At 47.7% G+C, this 19,562-nt stretch overlaps 2 protein-coding genes across 2 annotated transcripts; both read right to left on the reverse strand.

Moving 5' to 3' along the window:
- Nucleotides 1–2,778: 2,778 nt before the first annotated feature.
- Nucleotides 2,779–9,472, reverse strand: LOC144143330 (vacuolar protein sorting-associated protein 4-like). Its single transcript, XM_077675099.1, has 2 exons — nucleotides 8,745–9,472; nucleotides 2,779–3,211 (listed from the first exon to the last, which is right to left on the reverse strand). Exons 1-2 carry the CDS (start codon nucleotides 9,470–9,472, stop codon nucleotides 2,779–2,781), a joined length of 1,161 nt encoding a protein of 386 aa, XP_077531225.1.
- Nucleotides 9,473–12,592: 3,120 nt separating this feature from the next.
- On the reverse strand, nucleotides 12,593–19,304 carry LOC144143331 (vacuolar protein sorting-associated protein 4-like). The gene is made up of 2 exons (XM_077675100.1): nucleotides 18,577–19,304; nucleotides 12,593–13,028 (listed from the first exon to the last, which is right to left on the reverse strand). Exons 1-2 carry the CDS (start codon nucleotides 19,302–19,304, stop codon nucleotides 12,593–12,595), a joined length of 1,164 nt encoding a protein of 387 aa, XP_077531226.1.
- Nucleotides 19,305–19,562: the final 258 nt, after the last annotated feature.

The raw sequence follows: 19,562 nt of genomic DNA on the forward strand, positions 1-19,562 counted from the left end.
TCAAATGTCTTGATTATAGCATGACTATGTGTTATTTCTTCTCTTAGAACAGAAGTACACAAACTAAGCAAGCATTACATAACCTTGATCTATACTTAAGGCAGACACGCAACCTGCGTATGTGCGACGCAATTAAATTCAGCAGTGGCGTTGGTAGAAATTGGTATCGGGGTAAAGAGTGGGCACGTTTTTTATATGAAAGAGGGGCGGAGGAGAGTGGTCAAGTGTCATTTTGTGCTCTGTATCCCAAGGCAGGAAAAAAAATTCCGGTCGGGAAGGGGGGGGGGGGGTACGTTTGCCACCCATTGCAATCAAAATAAGCAACTGATTGCTTTTATACAACAGTGGAAGGCATGAATACAGAATAAAGGTTCAGAGAAGATGCAAGATGTTTTTATGAACAGCGAGGCGAATCATACGACAGTATCTAAAGTACGTTTCTCTAGTCACGAGTATAAGCTGGCGTTGACTTGAAGCACACACGCCAAGGGCTCGCCAACTTGCGTCAGATGGCAATGACATGAGCCCTCAGCGATCAGAGGCCTGCTAAGGCTATTTTGAAGTCAAATTTTCCCGCTAATGCCACCAAAATGACGTCACTTTTTGACCGGATATTGCGTCACGTCCTGTTTATTTTTTGTTCCGCCGAAAGTGTTCCCTCCTCACACAGATGGCGCTAAGCCCCATGAGCAGCTAAAGAGCCGCCATTTTCTGAACGCATAGGCTTCTATGGAAGCTTCGCTACCAGTTATATTTACCTTGTTTACGCCGACGACGGCGCTTTCTTTGTGCGTTTGACGAGTCATACGACGCGTTCGCCTTTTAGTAAATAAACCATGAAAGTCTAGAGTTTCATACTAAGGTGTACTAGAGGGAAATGTGTCGCTGCAGTCACGGACCGCCGTGGGCGGCGCCATTGCCGCAAGCGACGTTCCTCGCTTACTTGGTTTAGCTAGCCATATGGCTTCTGTTCTGTCTCGAAACCAAAAGCAACAAAAAAGGGTAGCAATTTTTTCTTGTTCATCGTGCATGAAACATCTACATAATCACTGACAAATTAATCTATTTCGAGGTTCAATTTTATAATAACAAAAAATATTTAATTATTCTTAAAAAGTTATATTCTTGCTTTTTTAGCGAGAGCCAACTTTTCAGCCTGTCTATGAGCCATGCCAAGAACAAGTGGAACGTGCCTGGCCGGTACATGACGGAACGCTCGCCGAAGCGTGGCTCCCCTATTGATAGTGGCGCCAGATCTCCCTGTAGTATATATTATTGTATGAAGCTTTATGGTACACCTGACGTGCGTGAACGGGCGCTTCGCTCTGCGCGTCTCTCTGATGGTAGTGCCTGGGTGTGCGAAATGCGCACCGCAGAAACAATGAAGAATGCGGGAGGAGGGCGCGATGGCATGTGAACTACCGCCTTTGTTTAGGCACGCTGTTAAGGCATAAAATGCCCCCAAAACTACTTTCATGCCCTTCGTAGCTGTCAGTACATTTCGCGCGATATTGGCATCGGTAAAATGAAAGTGTGCCATGGGGCCCAATTCTCTAACACGACGGGGCGTCGCTTTGAAACGACGTGGTAGCGCCATGCAAATGCATGTGTTCTGGGGTTGGGGCCGTCGCTTTGACAAAGCTGTGCACTCAGTGCGAGCCGCAGAAAAGCACTGTTGCAAGGGCGCGAAGCGACACCCACTGCCCCCCATCGTTTCTCTTGTCGCTTCGCGCCCTTGCCACAGTGCTTTTCTGCGGCTCGCACTGAGTGCGCACCTTTGTCAAAGCGACGGCCCCAACCCCAGATCACATGCATTTGCATGGCGCTACCACGTCGTTTCAAAGCGATGCCCGTTTTTTAGAGAATTTGGCACATGGTCTTACCTGGGGCTTACGCCTCTGCCTGAAACACTGCCTCCACGTCACTCGGCAAACAGCGTCACTTCTCGCAGTCACCGTGAGGCGGCGCGATTGCCGGGCGTTGCTCGTTGGGGCATCAGAAGGACAAAATAACTTTAGCGTACATCGGTTGTTTCGCGCTGTGCCCTACTTCATAAAACTTATTTTACAGCACGCAAAGCACGCCCGTCTTACTATCCAGGGATACCTTCTGCACCCACCCCTCCCCCACCACCACACAGTTATAGCAGCTAGATTGGCTGTTGGGACGAGCCTCTGGAGCAACGCCCGCTGTCGGCCTGCATCATCGGACCTCAGCGGCTGCCGGGACATGCGGCTGATTCATTACCAGCCCATCATGTTAATAGTTCCATCCATCCATCCATCCATCCATCCATCCATCCATCCATCCATCCATCCATCCATCCATCCATCCATCCATCCATCCATCCATCCATTCGTCCGTCCGTCCGTCCGTCGACGCGCCCTTCGTAACAAGCAATTGCACCGTTGAGGCGACTTGTACTTCCAGTATCTGCGACGTACTTAAAAATAATTTGCCTATCTTATCGGGTAGGTACAGGAACAGAATGGCCATTTAGTGGGATGCCATGTAACTCAACAGCGAAAAGATACAAGAAAGGACAGAATGAAATTCGTTCATGAAAGGCTCTTAAAACGGAGATTTACGAAGCCGCATAGCAGGTCTGTATTTATTCATGAGTCGTCGTTTTGTGCAGAGAACCTCGGAGGGCCCACATACGCATTCGCGGAACCCCGCGTGCCGAACTGATTGCGTTGTTACATCGCCCCGCAGCGGGTTGCTCCCCTGTTTTCGCCAGTAAGAATTTATATTGGGGTCGGACGAAGTCGCGGATGACTAGGCCGACGTGGCGGCGTGTTCCTTCTTGAACTTGAAGCACTCTTCGATGTCCTCGGGCGTGTTCTTGGGCTTGAAATGCTCCAGGGCGCCGGACACTTCCGCGAAGGTGAGCTCGCCCGACTCCTTGAAGGTCTGCATGACCACCGAGAGGATGTCCTCGCCGCAGAAGCCCGCCGTGCGGTCGGCCACCTCGATCCACTGGTCGTCTGTGATCGTGTGCGGCGCCTTGCCCACGTGTTGCTTGAAGATGCGCATGCGCTCTTCGGGCCTCGGCATGGGGATGAAGATGCGTTTCTGAAAGGCCCCCACGAAGAACGAGTCGACCAGTTTGGGCGCGTTGGTGGTGGCCACGCAGATGGTGACCTCGTACGTCAGGTTCTCGTTGATGAATTTCACCTCCTTGGCGATGTTCTCGCGCAGTTTCTGCTGCCTGCGAGGTGATGGGAAATAAGAGCAAGGGGTCATTGCCGGGCTGTGGTTTGTTTCTTAAGACACAGCGGCACTGGCGCGAAAGAAACCATCGACCGGCCTGGTGGTATTCAGTGTGAGAGCAGTCTTTCCGTGGTTTCTTTTTCCCTTGCGTGAGTTTGTGAAAAATAAGTAGCCTAATTAGGTGGTCCCAAAAGTTCGCCATGAAGAATGTCATTTTTGCGATGATGAAGAATGTCATTTTTGTGCGTGTAACCGCTCTTAATGGCATAAGAGAACACTGAATCGTAGCAAATGATGCGGAATGTAGTGCGCGAAATTACTCCCTCATTGGGAGCACTACACTGTGGCCCTTTCAGGGGCGAAGCACCTTAGGGGATCGGGCTGTCGGCGTGGCCTGTAGTCACGGTACTAAAACACCGGGAAATTCGTTTTCCAACTCCTCGCGCTAGAACGTAACGTGTACTAAAAGAGAAGTGCATGATGGATAAAACCGGCTCAAAATAAACTAACATGATATAAAGGTTTGTGGAACGCTTCCTGTCCGCTTCGACAATCGCCAAGCGCAAGCAGAAGCTGTTTGTATACGGGTTATAATTTCTGTTACTCTCGAATACCCACCGGCTCTCGACGCGAGGCCTAATCGGCTGGGATGGTCGGCCGAAGCAACAGAAGGCTTACCTGCCTCGTGCCGAGGCCTTGTGGATCACCGAGGACAAGCTATCCGAGACTACATGGATCTCCTAGAGGCGCGATACGAGCGCCTTTTGCGCCAATCGTCACGCGCGGCAAGCAAAGCCTTCGTTTTGGGGCGCCCAGTATCAGATCCGTCTGTCTTGAGGCACGTTAAAGCAGGCTCAATAGATCAGGCATAGCGTGTTCAAGTTCCATACGTACAGTCACCGAATGATGAACGGAGTACGAATAATGAGGATATCTGCAGGACGTTTGCCCAGTACTTCCAAGAATTTTTCAGTTCAGAGAAGGCTTGCTTTGATGAGAACAGCTTGAAAAATCACGTACGGAACTTTTGCGGGGCACTTCCCAGCGTCCCTAGCTACTGGCACGAGCGTCTCTGGGCCCCTGTCACGGCGGAGGAGCTATGGAAAGTACTGAAAGACATGCGTGACTCCTCCGCTCCTGGCCCTGACGGAATCCCGGCGGGGTTTTACAAAGTGTTTTTCCCGGTCCTCAAAGAGCATATGCTAAAAATGGTGAACGCATTCTTGGCCGAAGGAAGGAAACCCGACTCGTTTCGCGTGGGGAGGGTAGTTCTAATAGCTAAGCCCGGCGGTGATCCTTCAGAACCGCATGCCTACCGGCCGATAACTCTGCTGAATGCGGACTACAAGCTGGTAGCGTCTGTGCTGGTTAAGCGCATCGGCATGGCGCTCCCGGAAATAGTTAGCTTAGCGTAGACGTGTAGTGTCCCCGGCCGCACTATATTCTCGGCGCTGACACTAACTAGAGACCTTTTCACCTTCGCCACGCGGACGGGCATATCCGGCTGTTTTGTCTCGGTCGATCAGGCGAAAGCCTTCGATCGGGTCGAGCACCAGTACTTGCTCACCGTTTTGGAAAATTTCGGCTTTCCTCGGGACTGCGTGGCAAGGTTGAGGGCACTGTACACGGACGTGACATCGCAGCTTTTTGTGAACGGTCAGCTCACTGAACCCTTCCCTGTCACTCGTGGAATAAGACAGGGTTGCCCGCTGTCGCCCCTCCTCTTCGCTCTATGCCTTGATCCGCTTTTGCGTCGAATAATTGACTCCCCTGCGATACGCGGCTTCCCGTTGCCTGGCCAGGGCCAGGTCAAGGTTTCGGCGTACGCGGACGACGTTTTCCTGTTCTTAAGAGACGAAGACAGTTATGCAGCGTTTTTACGGCTTTTCACAGAGTACAGCGAGCTGTCTGGTGCCCAACTGAACAGGGGGAAAAGCAAGGCGCTCCGCTTTGGCGCGTTCGCGTCGCACCTGCCTGGCGGCATTGAATGGGTTGCCCGAGTGAAAGTGTTGGGGGTGGTCTTTCGCGCGTCGGGTGAAGTGGCGAATGAGACATAGAAGCAGTTGAAAGTAAAGGCGGAGGCGCGGCTAGCGGTAGCTGCATTCTTCGACCTTTGTTTGCAGGAGCGCAGCTATGTGATAAAAGCCTGTGTGTCGGCAGCCTACTTCTACGTGGCGAGGGTGGCGCGGCCACCACGGCATCTACTCAGGAAACTGGGAAATAGGCTCGGCTCCTTTTTCTGGGGTGGGAAAACTGAAAAAGTGGCCCGCACTTGCTTGCGACTTCCAAGCAGCATGGGCGGTTTCAGTATCTCCTGTTTAGAAACAATGAGTAGTCTCCTCGCAATAAGGAACTTGCTCAACCTAGCTAGTGAAGAGGAATACCCTGGGCGAAAGCTCTGTGAGTTCTTCCTTGGCACTGACCGAGCATTGTTTTTCGATGGTGCGCGGGTAGGACCCTCAGCCGAGCAGCCACCCCCGTTTTATAAGCACGTCATAAAGTCATTCAGAAATTTGAGAACGCAACTCCCTGATATTGACGTCTTCAACACACCGCCGAGTAAAATTTGCGAAACCCTCGCAGTGACGCAGCTCACTCAGGACCAGCTCCGAAAGAGCAGGGCGGTAAGGTGGAAGCAGCTGACGGCCTCATTTTTACCGGCCGACGTCAGAGATTTCAGCTGGCAACGCGACTGGGGGGTCCTGCCCACGGCAGACCGCATCGCAAAATGGGGTGTGGCACCCTCCAACAGGTGCCCACAGTGCGGGCAGCGTGAAACCCTGCAGCACGCGATTTTCGATTGCAAGGTTGCAAAGACCTACTGGAAATTGTTAGCTCGGACGTTTGGACACAAACTCGACGCACGCACAAAGTCGCGCGACGCATTTGTTCTGTTTTTACTGTGCGTTGGTGCCCAGATCATCTGGAAAAGGCGCGGCTTTGCGGCTCTCAGAGCGCGGCCGCAAAAGTACATGTTTCCAATGCTTCGGAAAATGCGCTCGCGTCTCTATTCGATCACCTGGAGGCTGAGCTCGCCGCGCTGGGGGAAGAGCAGTTCCTTCAGCGGTGGTCCACTCGGTTTATCCGTGTGGTAAACAAACAAATAGAAGTGTCTATTCTACCCTATTGACTGTTGTATTGATCTTGACGTATTGTCGTGAACTTTCGAGGATGTCATCTACAGTGATCTTTCAGAGTAATTGTGCTTCTAATAGTGTGTGTACTAGTGAACTATGGAGAACTGTGGAGTGAACTGTGTGTGTAGTGAGTGGTGTAGTAAGTGAAGTGATACATGCAGTGTGTATGGTTTAGGCGACCCGTGTAGCATTTAGCACAGCGGGTCTTTGTATCGGCGATTAATAAATTTTCTTGAAGAGGACAAGCCCACAGGGCGAGGCGCGGGCATTGCACTGGGCTCGCGTTGACCCCTGCCACTACTCCCAATGGGTCAGATGGGGCATACCAATTGCTTAAATCCGGTTCAACCCAAGAGAGGGCGCCACCACCTTAGCAAGCGCGCGATTTCTCCTCCCGCCAGCCCTTCTCCGGCGCCCAATTAGAACGCGCCGTGTGGCAATAGAGAGACTTGCAATCTTTGAATACACTTATACACTGCATGCTCCGCAGGTTTCACGTTGGTGTAGATGCCACGTGTTTTGGAGGCCTTGTGGCACAAAACAGGAAGTCATATATTGATAATGACATTGACTTATACATGAATGCCAATCAATGGGATACATGCGACACTAACGGTGAAAACATTAGTTTACCCCTCGCTCGGCACTTTCTTGCATTTCCCGTTTTGCCGAGAAAGATAAGGACAGGAATTAAAGGTTTGAAGTCAATTTTCCTATTAAGTCCTCACCAAAAAGCGTTGCCTTAATGTATAGGCCGTTTATACTGCACATAGTGGTCGCATAGTTTAGGTGGCGTTTCGCCCATGCTTTTGTGCAGGATAGCTCGCACCGCTCGCACAAGGCTCGGCGTTCGTCATTACTTTTAACTATACAACAGACAAGTGCAGTGTGCAGTGTGCACTACCGCCATTATGGCAAAGCGCGATCGTGTACTAAAATGTGTCTCCACAGTCGCGTCACGAGCCGTCGCAGCCCTCATTGGCTGCCTCTTTTTTTCCCCCTGGTGCTCCTTGTCTTTCTACAGATGGGAACCAGAGGTCTTACTAAGCTTTACTCCTTCTAATGCCGGCGTGCAAATAGAGTGACCAAAGCGAGAATATGACGGATAAATGACGCGGCGTAGACGGCCAACTTTTATCCCGTTAATCCTGCGACAGGGCTGGATGAACGGGCAGCTAGCGGGGAAGTCATACAACACAGCATCCAATGGCGAACAAGCACTGCCCAGTGAACAAGTTGTTACAAAATGAAATAAAAGAAACTGCAACTAAAAGATGACAGTTGTCAGCAGAATATAAAAATGGGCTGTCGAACACATAGACACGCACACAAAAATGCGGTACTCGCTCTAGTTATTTCAAGCTAAAAAAATGCATCTAAAGACTCATCGGAAATAAATTATGGCTTCATTTTTTTTGCAATGATTCTAAATTATACGCCGGGACAACTTTGCGTTTTTGCTACATAAATTTACTGTATTATCGCAGAGATTGGAGGATACCAAGTCGACACATCGTTGTGAACAGCTGGTTAATGCCAGTGTAACACACATTAGGATATATCTGATAATTATGCTCTGTCTGATAATTCTTACCATCGGAAAATGGCATATCGAAAATGAACATTTCTGCCCCCTTATTAAAGAGTATGGCTAATGTTTAGAGCACGAGCTGACACACAAACTTTCAGTATGTCTGAGCTTGTACGACTGCTGCGTGCCAAGGGAGAAATCCTGAGGCATTAAGTTATTTATATAATCTCACGACTCAAATGCAGTCCACAACGCGCATCACTCTACGCGCATTGAGAAGCGGGACAACACAGCTTGAACTACAGTCGCGAATTGTCACAAAAGAGCTAGCCTGAACGTACATAGCACTACAGCGAGGTACAACGCCCTGTAATCTATGTAACCCCGCACCTGTTCTCGAACAGGTACATCTTTGCTTGTCAAATTAGTAGTTGTGTAGTTTCTTATCTTATTTTTTTCCTTTAAATTATAATGCGATCGTTGCACTCAACTGGTGCATAGTTAGGATAGGATAACGGGGAAACTGTCCCGCCGTGCAGAAAGGGGTCATGTTCTGGCCCGTTGGGCATAGCCTTTGCCAAGCTAATCCTTGGCCTCAACAGCTTTCTTTAATGCCGCGGCGAAAATAGACGCTTACATTGTCGTAGTTCCAACAAGCCATTGGCTTAACTGGGAACTTCGCAATTCGTTCAAATGTTTGAACTAGGTATTTCATGTGAAGTGTTTGAACGAGGTATTTCAAGCATGCGTCAATAGTGCGTCATTGCGTCATCAGCCTCCGTAACCGACAAAAAATATGCATGAGGCAACACTCGCAACGAGCAGGAGACCTATGAGGGAATAAGCGAAGGAAGGACGCCTGCCTCTGTTCGTCCGAGGGCTTTTCGCAGGGCTTGAAGAGCTCGTGGACGTCCTGGAGCAGCACCAGGCACCACCCGGCCAGCCTGGCAGCCTTGAAGAGCGACTTGACGTACATGTCCTCCATTCCCTGTGGCGCGTCCCTGATGAGCGACGCCATGTTGACGTCGATGCAGACCCAGTCCTTGGCCGCACCGATCATGGCCTTGGTCAGGTAGCTCTTGCCGCAGCCACTGGGCCCGAACAGCAGGATGGACTTGATGCTCTGTCGTTTGCCCGTGAACATGATGGGGTGCTTGATGGGGCAGCGGTCCAGGATGGCCAGCTTGAGGATGAACTTGGGCGTCTCGTGGCCCACCACGTCGCTCCACTTGACCGGCTTGTCCGGCGTGATGGACAGCACCCCGGGCAGCCGGTTCAGGTTCGAGGAGCCTTCGAAGTCGAGCGCGTCGACGTCCTGCTTGGAGCGGTCGGGCTGCGGGTGAGTGGGCTTGCGGTACTTGTCGTTGGGCGTGATCTCGCGCAGCAGGTCCTCGTTGCGCTCTTGGAAGTGGATGCAGGTGAAGAGCATGTCCTCGATGACCGTCAGGTACGTCTGCAGCGTCTGCTTGTACTGGGCGAACGCCTGCGGCAGCTTCTTGTCGCGGTCATGCTGCTCAGCCGTGGTGGCCAGCCTGTTCGCCTTCTCGAGCAGCGTCTGGAAGGCGGACACCGAGTATCTCTCGGCCGCCATGGCCGCTGCCTCCCGTGTGCCTGGCGGGGGGCACAACGCAACGCCCCGACCTCTTTCCCCTCTTCTTCGAACGGGGGGGAACCAAGACGAAGGGATTTCTCTAGCATCCATGTGATGGCAGAGGAAGAGTTGCGTCGCATAAAAAGAAATACAGGTGGCTTGGTAACGCCATCCACGTAACACCGTGTAAATTCAGCATACATTCCTCTTTACAGGGGTCTGCCGATCCCCCACAGAAGGTATGTGCTTCTTACAGGTACGTAACACTTCAGTAGACCCAAATAGTACGTGAACATATTCCTTATGGTGGACCATCCTATAGCTTCCGCGCTAAATACTTTGATCTATTTATTGACTGATTTCGTGAATACTTTGTGCTTGCCCCAGCGCACACTGCGCGTGTAAAGCACTGTCCAATAAACCAGTGCGGGTATATGAGGTGTTTTGAGATGCTAACAGTAGCACCTGTCGGGTTGGCCCTGGCAGAGGACAAAAAATTTGCTTTGAGGTCTTACTCTGTCAACCGGTACATGCAGCTCGGCCTAAAATACGCAATTTTTAAAGACAATAGTTGTTCTTGGGCTACATAAAAGCGAAAATTTTGGCCTGCCTGTCTGTCTGTCCCTCGATTCGGCCGCCCGGCGAAAAGTTACAAAAATTCTCGAACAAGATGGCTATGTAGGAAAAAACTTTCCAGATTTCGAAATCCCGTGTCAATGTTCCACTTGTCTGGGTTCCACTTGTCTAGGTTCGACTTGGCAATGTTCATACGTGTCAACTTTATTTAGCAAAAAGAACACATTTGAGGCAAGACATCAATGCGTAAGTGACATTTACAATGTCCCTTAATTCAAGATCGACTCTGACGGTGATACTACTATGATCATCGTCTTAGAAGCAGCTGAGAGGGGCAATGTAGGTGTAGAATTCATTATTGATTTATTTTTTATTCATGTTAAATTTCTCTTCAGTCTTTTTAGTTGATTTTAGTGTAAATCGTTTGTGTATTTATTCAGTTTTTATTGGTATATTTATGCCCTCCAGGCACGTGGCACATTCCATGGGAGAATATACGGGGTTAACATAAGTGAAAAACATTTCCAAGTCAAAACATAGCAATGAATGCATAATACGTGCTCTTCCTAAGTGCAATGAACATGACGCCGAAAGTATATGCGGAAATCAACGCAGAATATTGCCAGTGCCTATTTTGTGGACCAGTGGACGATGATGATCATGAAGACAGGATAATGTGCAGCATTATTCTGTGGAGCGTGCCACAGTGGATTATTATTCGTCTACAGCAAGCCAGAAGATACCAATACACACTAATTTACATAAATAATGCGTAGAATTGACTTAAAAGAACAGGTTACGGCCGAAAATGTACTTTAAAAAGTTACATAACTGCTTCGACTCGAACCCAGGGCGTTAGTGCCAAAGCCGAGTGCAGTACCTCTGCGACACGGAAGCTGAAAGTGGGGCCCTTTTAGCAGTAGCTCAAAACCGAACATAATCCTATGGTCTGGACCACAAAATAAAGTTGAGCATTACCCTGTCGTCTGGTCCACAGAATAGGCAGTGCGCAGAATATTAAATTTAAGGCCGGGCGCAAACGTGACGCGTCCAGCAGATGCAAAAAGTAATTAACGCACACAATCAGTACAGTGAAGTACAAAAACTGCGGCAAGGGAAAAAAGGTCACTTTCTCAATTATATCACACGCGTTTAGCAGCGTCCCAGAAGGTTTGGAGTGCTTCTTGGAGTAATAATGGATCAATTATAGGTTGTCTGGCTGGTTGGTCGTCATGTTGAATAATCAGGCGGTGATAGCCCGGCAAGATGTGCCGGCAATTGGACAATTGGAGGACGCAACGAATGCCATTTATTTATCGCCAGAATAAAAAGTGGGTCTGCGTTTGTTTTAGCGAAAATCGGTTTAACCTTGTAAATGTGACCTTGCAGCGATGAAAAATGAGGCGCGGAAAGATATACTCTTACAAAAACGGCGTGCGAATGTGAACGAGCGAAAGTATAGCCGACCGAAAGGATGGCCTGCTTAAAATGGTTTACGGAAAATGGTGCTTCAGCGCAAGGAACTGCTACATTCTCTGAAGGGTACGTTGCACTGACGGAGAACTAGCGAACAGTGCCTTTGAAATTTCGTTATTATGAAGCTCCGGGGTACAGCCTCCGCCCTCAGGCCCTGCAGTCGTATGGATAAAGACGATAACGCGTGTTGTTCGGTGTCATTTTGGGTGCGTCACTTTCGTTCGAGGAAACCCTATCCACAACTTCATCCCGAGCTGCACAACGGTTTGAGCAATCAGTGTGCAACCCGCGGCGGTGGCTCAGTGCGTTGTTGCTGTTGAGTCCAAGGGAGCGGGTTCGATACCAAACACGGTGGTTCCTTTTCAGATGCAGGTGCGAAGCGAAAACGTCCGTGCATCGACATTTTTGGATTAGTGCTGACCAGATGGCCAACACTAAGGCCTCATTCACACAGCCGTCACCTTCTCTCTCACGGCACCATCACGTCACAAAACCGCGACGGAGATGTAATGGAGTAGCGTTCGTACTGGAGCTCTTCGTCAGAGTACAGGGTCGTCTGCCTAGTGATCAGTTTAACCTAGAATTGAGCGGGCTTAATCTGAAAAGTAAAGAAAGCGGCTTACATTTTTACGTGTGCTCACTTTTCGCTAAATGTAGCCGTAAAATATTGTTTTCTGGTTGGCTGGTTTACCGCGGGGCGCGGTCCCGTCGCGTTGACGGAACGGAAGCTCGGCTTCGCATACCCGTCGCACCGTTTTCCGCGAGAACTCGCCCGAGAAACCGTTGCCCATGACGGAAGACGGTGACGTCACGGGTTGAAAAACGGCTATGTGAATGATACCTAATACGGAGCCTTTCACCACGGCTCTCATCATACCCCGGGTGTGGCTTCGGCGCTTAAGACCCCCAAATCTGATGTTTTCGAATTAGCGTGCGAATCAGGCAGTCATACGTGTAGCGTCGACAGGTGACAGAGCTACGGTGTTTATTCTGGTTTGCTACCGACACCTGCGGCAACACTTCGCGTGAATTTGGCGTTGGAAAGATGAACGCAGATAAGAGAAGCGCCTAAGGGGCGGTGCTGGCGTGCTGGTGCTTGAACCTGAGGCACGCCTGTATGTCGTCGGCGGTGTTCCTCGGCCGGTACAAGTCGGTGGCGAGCGAGAGTTCGTTGAAGGTGAGCGGCCGGTCGGAGTCTTTGTAGGTGTGCATGACCACCGTGAGGATGTCGGCGCCGCTGTAGCCCTGCGTCTTGTTCACCACCGTCGTCCACTCGTCGTCCGTGACCTCGCAGGGGTCCCTGCCGACCAGCTGCTTGAAGATGCGAAGCCGGTCTGGGGCCCTGGGCAGCGGAACGTAGACGAACTTCTTAAAGACCGCTGCGAAGTTCGGTTCGATCATCCTGGGGGAGCTCGTGGTGGCGACGCAGAGCGTGATCTCGGCTGTAATCGTGTCGTTGAGGAATTGGATCTCGCTGGCCACGCTCTGCCGGATTCTCTGGTTCCTGCGAAAATAAGGGAGAGAAAAACCACTGAACCTCACCCTTATTTTGCTACTTACGGTGCCAACGTTTACTCCTCTCTCTCTCTCTCTCTCTCAATCCGCACTTTGCGTGTCACTCTGCCTTCTGTTGCTGGATACAGTGCCGCACTTGTCACGTGCGAGCGGTAGTAAACTGTTACCCTCGTCTTATTTTGTTGTATTTTTTCCGCCAGAGATCAGGAAAGAGGTAGCCGCCATTGCTCCTTAGAAAACACAGTGGCGTTCAAGCTTTCGGTCTGTCTTCCTCTTGCATAGCGTGCAGCGCCCTTTCTTCGTAAATTTTGTCGGGTCATCTGCTTAGTTTTATTCATTTTTTTCTTGTGCGTGCTACTGCCCTAGTACTAACCGTTCCCACGCCTTGCTTCCTTTTTCTGATTTTCTTCTTCATTTTTTTTCTCTTTTAATATGTACCGCAATGTTTTCCTATCCCGTATCCCGTATCCCGTATTCCCGTATTCGTATTCCCGTATCCGCATCTCCATGCGCAGGGTGGCCAATTAGGTTAATCTTAATGTATTTCCTGTACTGTTCCTTCATTCTTTCCTTCCTTGGGATAATACGGGTGAATGGTTTCCGGGGTGCCACAATTGGCGCAGTTACTGCTGCTCGGCGTGGCCCTATAAATAATATTAAAAAAAAGCACGGTTTGAACGGGATAAGGAGGCAAGACTGGGCTGCACTCCGTCCAGCAGTAAGAGCTATGAACACGACAGAATACTCCCTGGGGAAGGTCGCTGACCCTTTCTATGTATACGGGGGTGACACGCAAACAGCTAGGCACATCTATTTCTGTCTCTCCCCCGAAATAATCCGTGAGCGTTTATGACATTTCATGAAAAGCAATAGGAACGATCTGGTGCTATATCATTATCATCATCATCATCATCATCATCATCATCATCCTCATTATCATGTTTACTTCTAAGAAGAAAGAGGCGGAACAAGAAGCTGTGAAAACAGCTTGTCAAGGGCCCAACCCCCGTAAGTTGACAACGTGGCAGTTCGCTCATTTTTTCTTTTGAACAGACGAGTAGAGAAATTATTTAAGCACACGACATTGAGACAAGCCTGATAAAATATGATAATAACTCATAATAGTTATACAAAGAAGAGGCCATAAGAACAACACACAAGAACACAAAAAGAAGAACACACAAAAAAGTGTTTTCAGAAAGCAGTTCGTGGTATAATGTAGACATGTTGCTCAAGAAACAGCCTTATTGCCTTGGTGCCTGCTTCTAAACAGGTCGAATTTGTTTTTGGATGATCGGTTTAACTAAACTGTCAAGTCATAATTCAGAGACTGTGTCACAGTACGTTCGAGGTGTTGGTATTTTCCTGGTTTATGTCGTGTATTCGGTTGTGGAGATTATCTCTTAAGTTAAAGTTGATAGAAGTTATCATTGCTCTTGACAAAATGTTTGAGCGTTAGTAAAAGTTTACGATCGTATAAAGAAAAAAAAAGAAGAATGTTATATTTTGAGAAAATAATCAGCAGTGAGATGAAGAAAATGTACGTCGGCCATGTATTGATTGGCTCTTTTTTGCAAAATGTGTATTGTTAAATTTGTAACTCCCGTAGTGCACCCTACAAGACTGGAATATTGAATAAGTGAAGCAGGTAATGAATTATACAATAATGCTTTCACTTTCGTGGGAGCAGTGCTTCTCAAACGCGCAATAACACCAACCGCAGATGAAATTGTGGAACAGAGGTATTTTATGTGTTTATCCCATTTTAGATTGGCGGAAAAAATTACTCCTAGTGACTTTATTGCTTCCACAACCTTGATTTGTTCTGAGCCAGGGTAGACAGAAATTAGCCTCGACAGAATTTTTTTGTTGTTGTTGTTGGTTTAAACAATACATTGTTGTTTTTTATTTATTTGTGGACAATTGGTGCCCGTTCAAATGCTTGTCCCTTACCTCCTGATTGGCTTGTACTTCAATCGCTTCGTCACTTTTACCCGTTAGAAAAACCACTGTATCATCCGCATATGAAATGGAAGAGAAGTAGAACGGTTCAATATAAAAAGCTGAAATTTAAAAACAAGATGTGTATCTTTATCAACAAGTACGTCCCCCTGGTTACAATAAGTAATGACAAAACTAATCCCTGGTTTAGTAGAACACTACAAGAAATGAGGGAGGAAAAAAAAACGCCTCTATAAACGCGCAAAGCTCACCCGCACATCAGCTGCTTAGCAGAATTACAGGGATTACCTTGATACTTACTGCCGCGCATTAGACTAAGCAAAACAAAAAGTACTTTCCCAATGACCTGCCATCACCCCTGATATCAAATCCAAAAACGTTCTGGTGAGTAATGTCACATGACCATGATACAACACAATAGCTCTGCAGGACGATAACCCTGTCCCACTACCTGAAAACAAATGTCCCTTAGCCTTTAATTAATTTTTTTCACCTGTGTTTACCCAGGAAGATTATTCTTAATTGCCTCATTTTCCTAACTCTGCTTGGCCATTCATGGAACCTATTGAAATTACCGGTGAATGTGTCGCGTCTCTGATCGATAATCTAAAAATATCTACATCTTTTGGCGTAGATAACATTATTTCTAAAATACCAAAAAGCACCATTTCCGTTTCTAGTGAAATTCTTTATCACATCTTTAGCAATTCATTATCATCTGGATTGCTACCAGACGATTAGAAACTCGCTGAGGTGATAACCATATTCAAAGCAGAAAATAAGCATTACCCAGAGAACTACCGCCCGATAGCGCTCACGTGCACTTGTTGAAAAATTCTTCAGCACATTATCGCTTCACAAGTTTACAGTCACCTCGAAACAAATTTTTTCTGTTTTTTCTAATCAACATGGATTCAGGAAAGGCCTATCATGCAAGACACAGTTATTTTAATTTACGACTGACTTGCATACTATAATGAACAATAACCAGCAAGCTGACGGTATAATTTAGATTTTTATATACTTAGATTTATTTCAATGCCGCTTAATTTCTAAACTGTCTGCTCCTCGATTAGATTCACTAACGCTTTCGTGTATTCGCAACTTTCTTTCACTAAGACAACAGTTTACAGCTGATAATAAATTAATTTCTCCTACATGTTAAATTATCTCCGGTGTACCACATGGAAGCGTTCTTACCTCTTGCTTTTTCTAATATACATAAATGACTTGCCCGTTAATATATCATCTCGCATGCGTATTTTTGCCGATGTCTACATTATCTCCCAATCCATCTGCAGTATCACCTCTCCCTTCAAAATGACTTGAAAATAATGTCTAATTGGTGTAACACATGGTTGATGTCACTAAACATCTCGAAGTCTCCTTTACCAGAAGTCTCCGTTACCCGTAAGCGGGCAAAATCATTTTTCAACTATCACATTAATAGTAGCCACCTGGACCGCATTTCATCCTGCTAATACTTCGGCGTTACATTCACAGAAGGCCTTTCCTGGAGTAACCATATCGATATCATCTGCGCCAAGGCTTCCAGTTCATTAGGCTTCTTGCGTAAAAATTTTTGCGTCCTACTCCATCTGATATTCGTAAACTAGCTTACACAACATACGTTCGATCGCAGCTCGAGTTTGCGTCACCCATCTTGTCCCCATACAATCAATACTTTATTAACCAGATTGAAGCAATACAGAATAGAGCTACAAGGTTTATTACACGCAACTACAAGTACCCCTCAAGTGTATCAGAGATTAAACTAAATCGTTCACTTCACCCGCTTTATCTTCGACGTAACATTTCTCTTTTATGCTTTTTTCGGAAATATGTTTCAATTCATCGCACTCAACGCTACATCTAAAGTTCCGACTAACATTTCCCCTAGGGTAAATAATCAACATAGTTTTTCCCGCCAGTGAGATAAAACTGATGTATTTAACCTGTCCGCACTTCCCCTGGCCATGAGGCTTTGGAACGGTCTTCCTGATAACTTTCCCGCCTAATCTAAGCCCCACGTATTCCGTGACCTTCTTCATGCTCACTTGTTTTTTGTAATACTGTATCAATCTGTTATCACTGTTTTATGTGAACTTTGTGTGTTCCAATTTTTGTGTATCAAGTGCCTGTTTACTCTTGCCTGCTTTTTATCTTGAATGGGCAGTATGTTAGTCTTTGGTCGCGCAAGATATAGCACACGTTATCTTTGTATTTAGCGTTTCGCTAGATATGTATTTACGGCCAATTTCTTATACAATGTTTTCCTGGACTGTGGTTCTCGCTAGTGACTTTTTTAAAATATTGTCGGTTTCACGCTTTTCTTATGTACCCCCTTACTTTAACTAAATAAAGAAACAAACAAATAAATAAATAAATAAATAAATAAATACTCCCTCTCACTACTATTTGACGAATGTACATCATGCTATATTTGCTCACTGACACAGCGACGGAATAACTGAAGGCGTGATGGATTAATAAGTTAAGTGGTGTATGGTGGTAAAATTTTTTATCAGTGTGACCAGTTTTATTCGTTATCATAAATATTCCCAGACGGTCGCTGATATCCGTGTAAATAACGCCTGCATTTATGAGATCAGCACAAATGTTCTTTACAAATACATCTAGCAAAGATTCGATTTGAGTCGTAACTCGCGTCGGGTTTTCTATTGCGTTACAAAAACCAGGCGTTATAATGGCGGAGATAAGTTCTTGCTGCTAGGGCGAAGCGTTAAGCGTATTAGCATTAATATCTCCTCCCACAACGACATTCATGTTCTGGGCCATCGCATAATCAAGAAAGCTTTCGGGTAATGAAGGCAATTGGCAAAAGTTGCCAGATGGTGGAACTGGACATCACTAAGATCAATTGATTATGACACCTAAATGTGAGCATCTCATATTCACGAGTCACTGCGCAGTAGTCACATACACGGTTACAAATAAAGTTTTACTTAACGAGAAACAAAACACCGCCTTCTCGCCTATCTTCACGACAGGGGTTAAAGCACTGATATCCGGGCGGGCAGTAGGGTGATGACGCAGGAGTTTACCAAGTTCCAGTTAGCATTACTGCTGTGAAAGGGGCCTCGAATGTCTGAAGTAATCGGGTTAATTCATCTTCCTTTTGCGCCAGGGAACGTACTTTTAGACTCCCTTCTTAGACGCTAGCAGTGTAATTTCACACGGCTGAAACACCACGGTTTGAGTGCAGAAAAGGAAACAACGGTATATTTCTTCAGACAATCACTGACAAGTCGTCCGCCTACTAAGAAGCGTATCTTTCCTCGTGTACTCTAGCAACGAAAATGACAGTGAACCATGCAAACGGCTTAAGAAGTGCCTTCCTCCGTGCAGAAAAATTCATAGAGCATGCGGACGATAAAAATTCCAATAAAAACTAGTTGAAAGTAGCTCTCCGTGGTGTCTGTTCTCTTTTCTGTTCTCTTTCCGTGCCCTCGTCCGCATGCGCTATGAATTTTCCTGCAATGTAACACCAACTCGCCCAGGAATCCTTACTCGTCCTCCGCCGTGGTTTACCGCAATCGTTTAAAAAAGCCTACCGCAGCTCTTCCGTCGGTTTGTCGTTCGGCTTGAAGAGCAGATGGATGTCTTGAAGCACGAGGATGGCCCACGCTGCCAGCCGGGCCGCCTTGAAAAGAGACTTGATGTACAGGTCTTCGGCTCCTTCTGGCGCGTCCCTGATTAGCTTCGCCATGTTCACGTCCATGCAGACCCAGTCTTTGGCGGCACCCATCAAGGCTTTGGTGAGGTACGTTTTCCCGCACCCGCTGGGTCCGAACAGCAGGATCGACTTGAGCGTCCTGCGCTTTCCCGTGAACATGATGGGGTGCTTGATGGGACACCGGTCCAGCACCGCCAACTTGAGGACGAACTTGGGCGTGTCGTGCCCGATCACGTCGCCCCACCTGACGGGCTGGTCTGGCGAGAGGCACAAGACCCCCGGCAGCCGGTTCATGTTGGCGGTCGGCTCGAAGTCACTCTCGTCCTCCGGCTGCTTGGCTCTCTCCTTGCCCGCCTTGGCATGCTTGCGGAGCTTGTCGGTCGAGTCGAGGGATCGCAGCAGCTCTTCGTTTCGCTCCTGGAATCGGTTGCACGAGAACAGCAGCTCCTCGATGACCATCAGGTACGTCTGCAGGCTCTGCTTGTACATGAGGAACGCCTCTGGCAGCTTCTTATCGCGCTCGCTTTGTTCGGCCTTGGATGCCTGCTCAGTGGCCTTGTCCAGGACCGCCTGGAAAGCGGCTGCCGAGTAGTTTTCCCTGGCCATGTTGGATGGTGGGGGGGGGGGGGGGCTGTAGGTTCCACAAGAGTGGCTCATATCAACCCAGGTGGATTGGCCAGGAACCGGTCGCTGTGTGAGAGAAACTATATACAAGATTTCAAGAAAAAATGTATAGATCGCATTGATATTGGAATAAAAGTGAGAATATATACAAGAATAAAAAAAAATGCAAAACAATGCGATATGGCAGGCGACAATGGGAAACAATTATAAAACGGAAACTAATAAAAAGAAAGAAGAAGG

Source organism: Haemaphysalis longicornis, unplaced genomic scaffold, assembly GCF_048455015.1.
Source record: "Haemaphysalis longicornis isolate Haplotype H1 unplaced genomic scaffold, Haemaphysalis longicornis Haplotype H1 scaffold_6, whole genome shotgun sequence".
NCBI lineage: Eukaryota > Metazoa > Arthropoda > Arachnida > Ixodida > Ixodidae > Haemaphysalis > Haemaphysalis longicornis.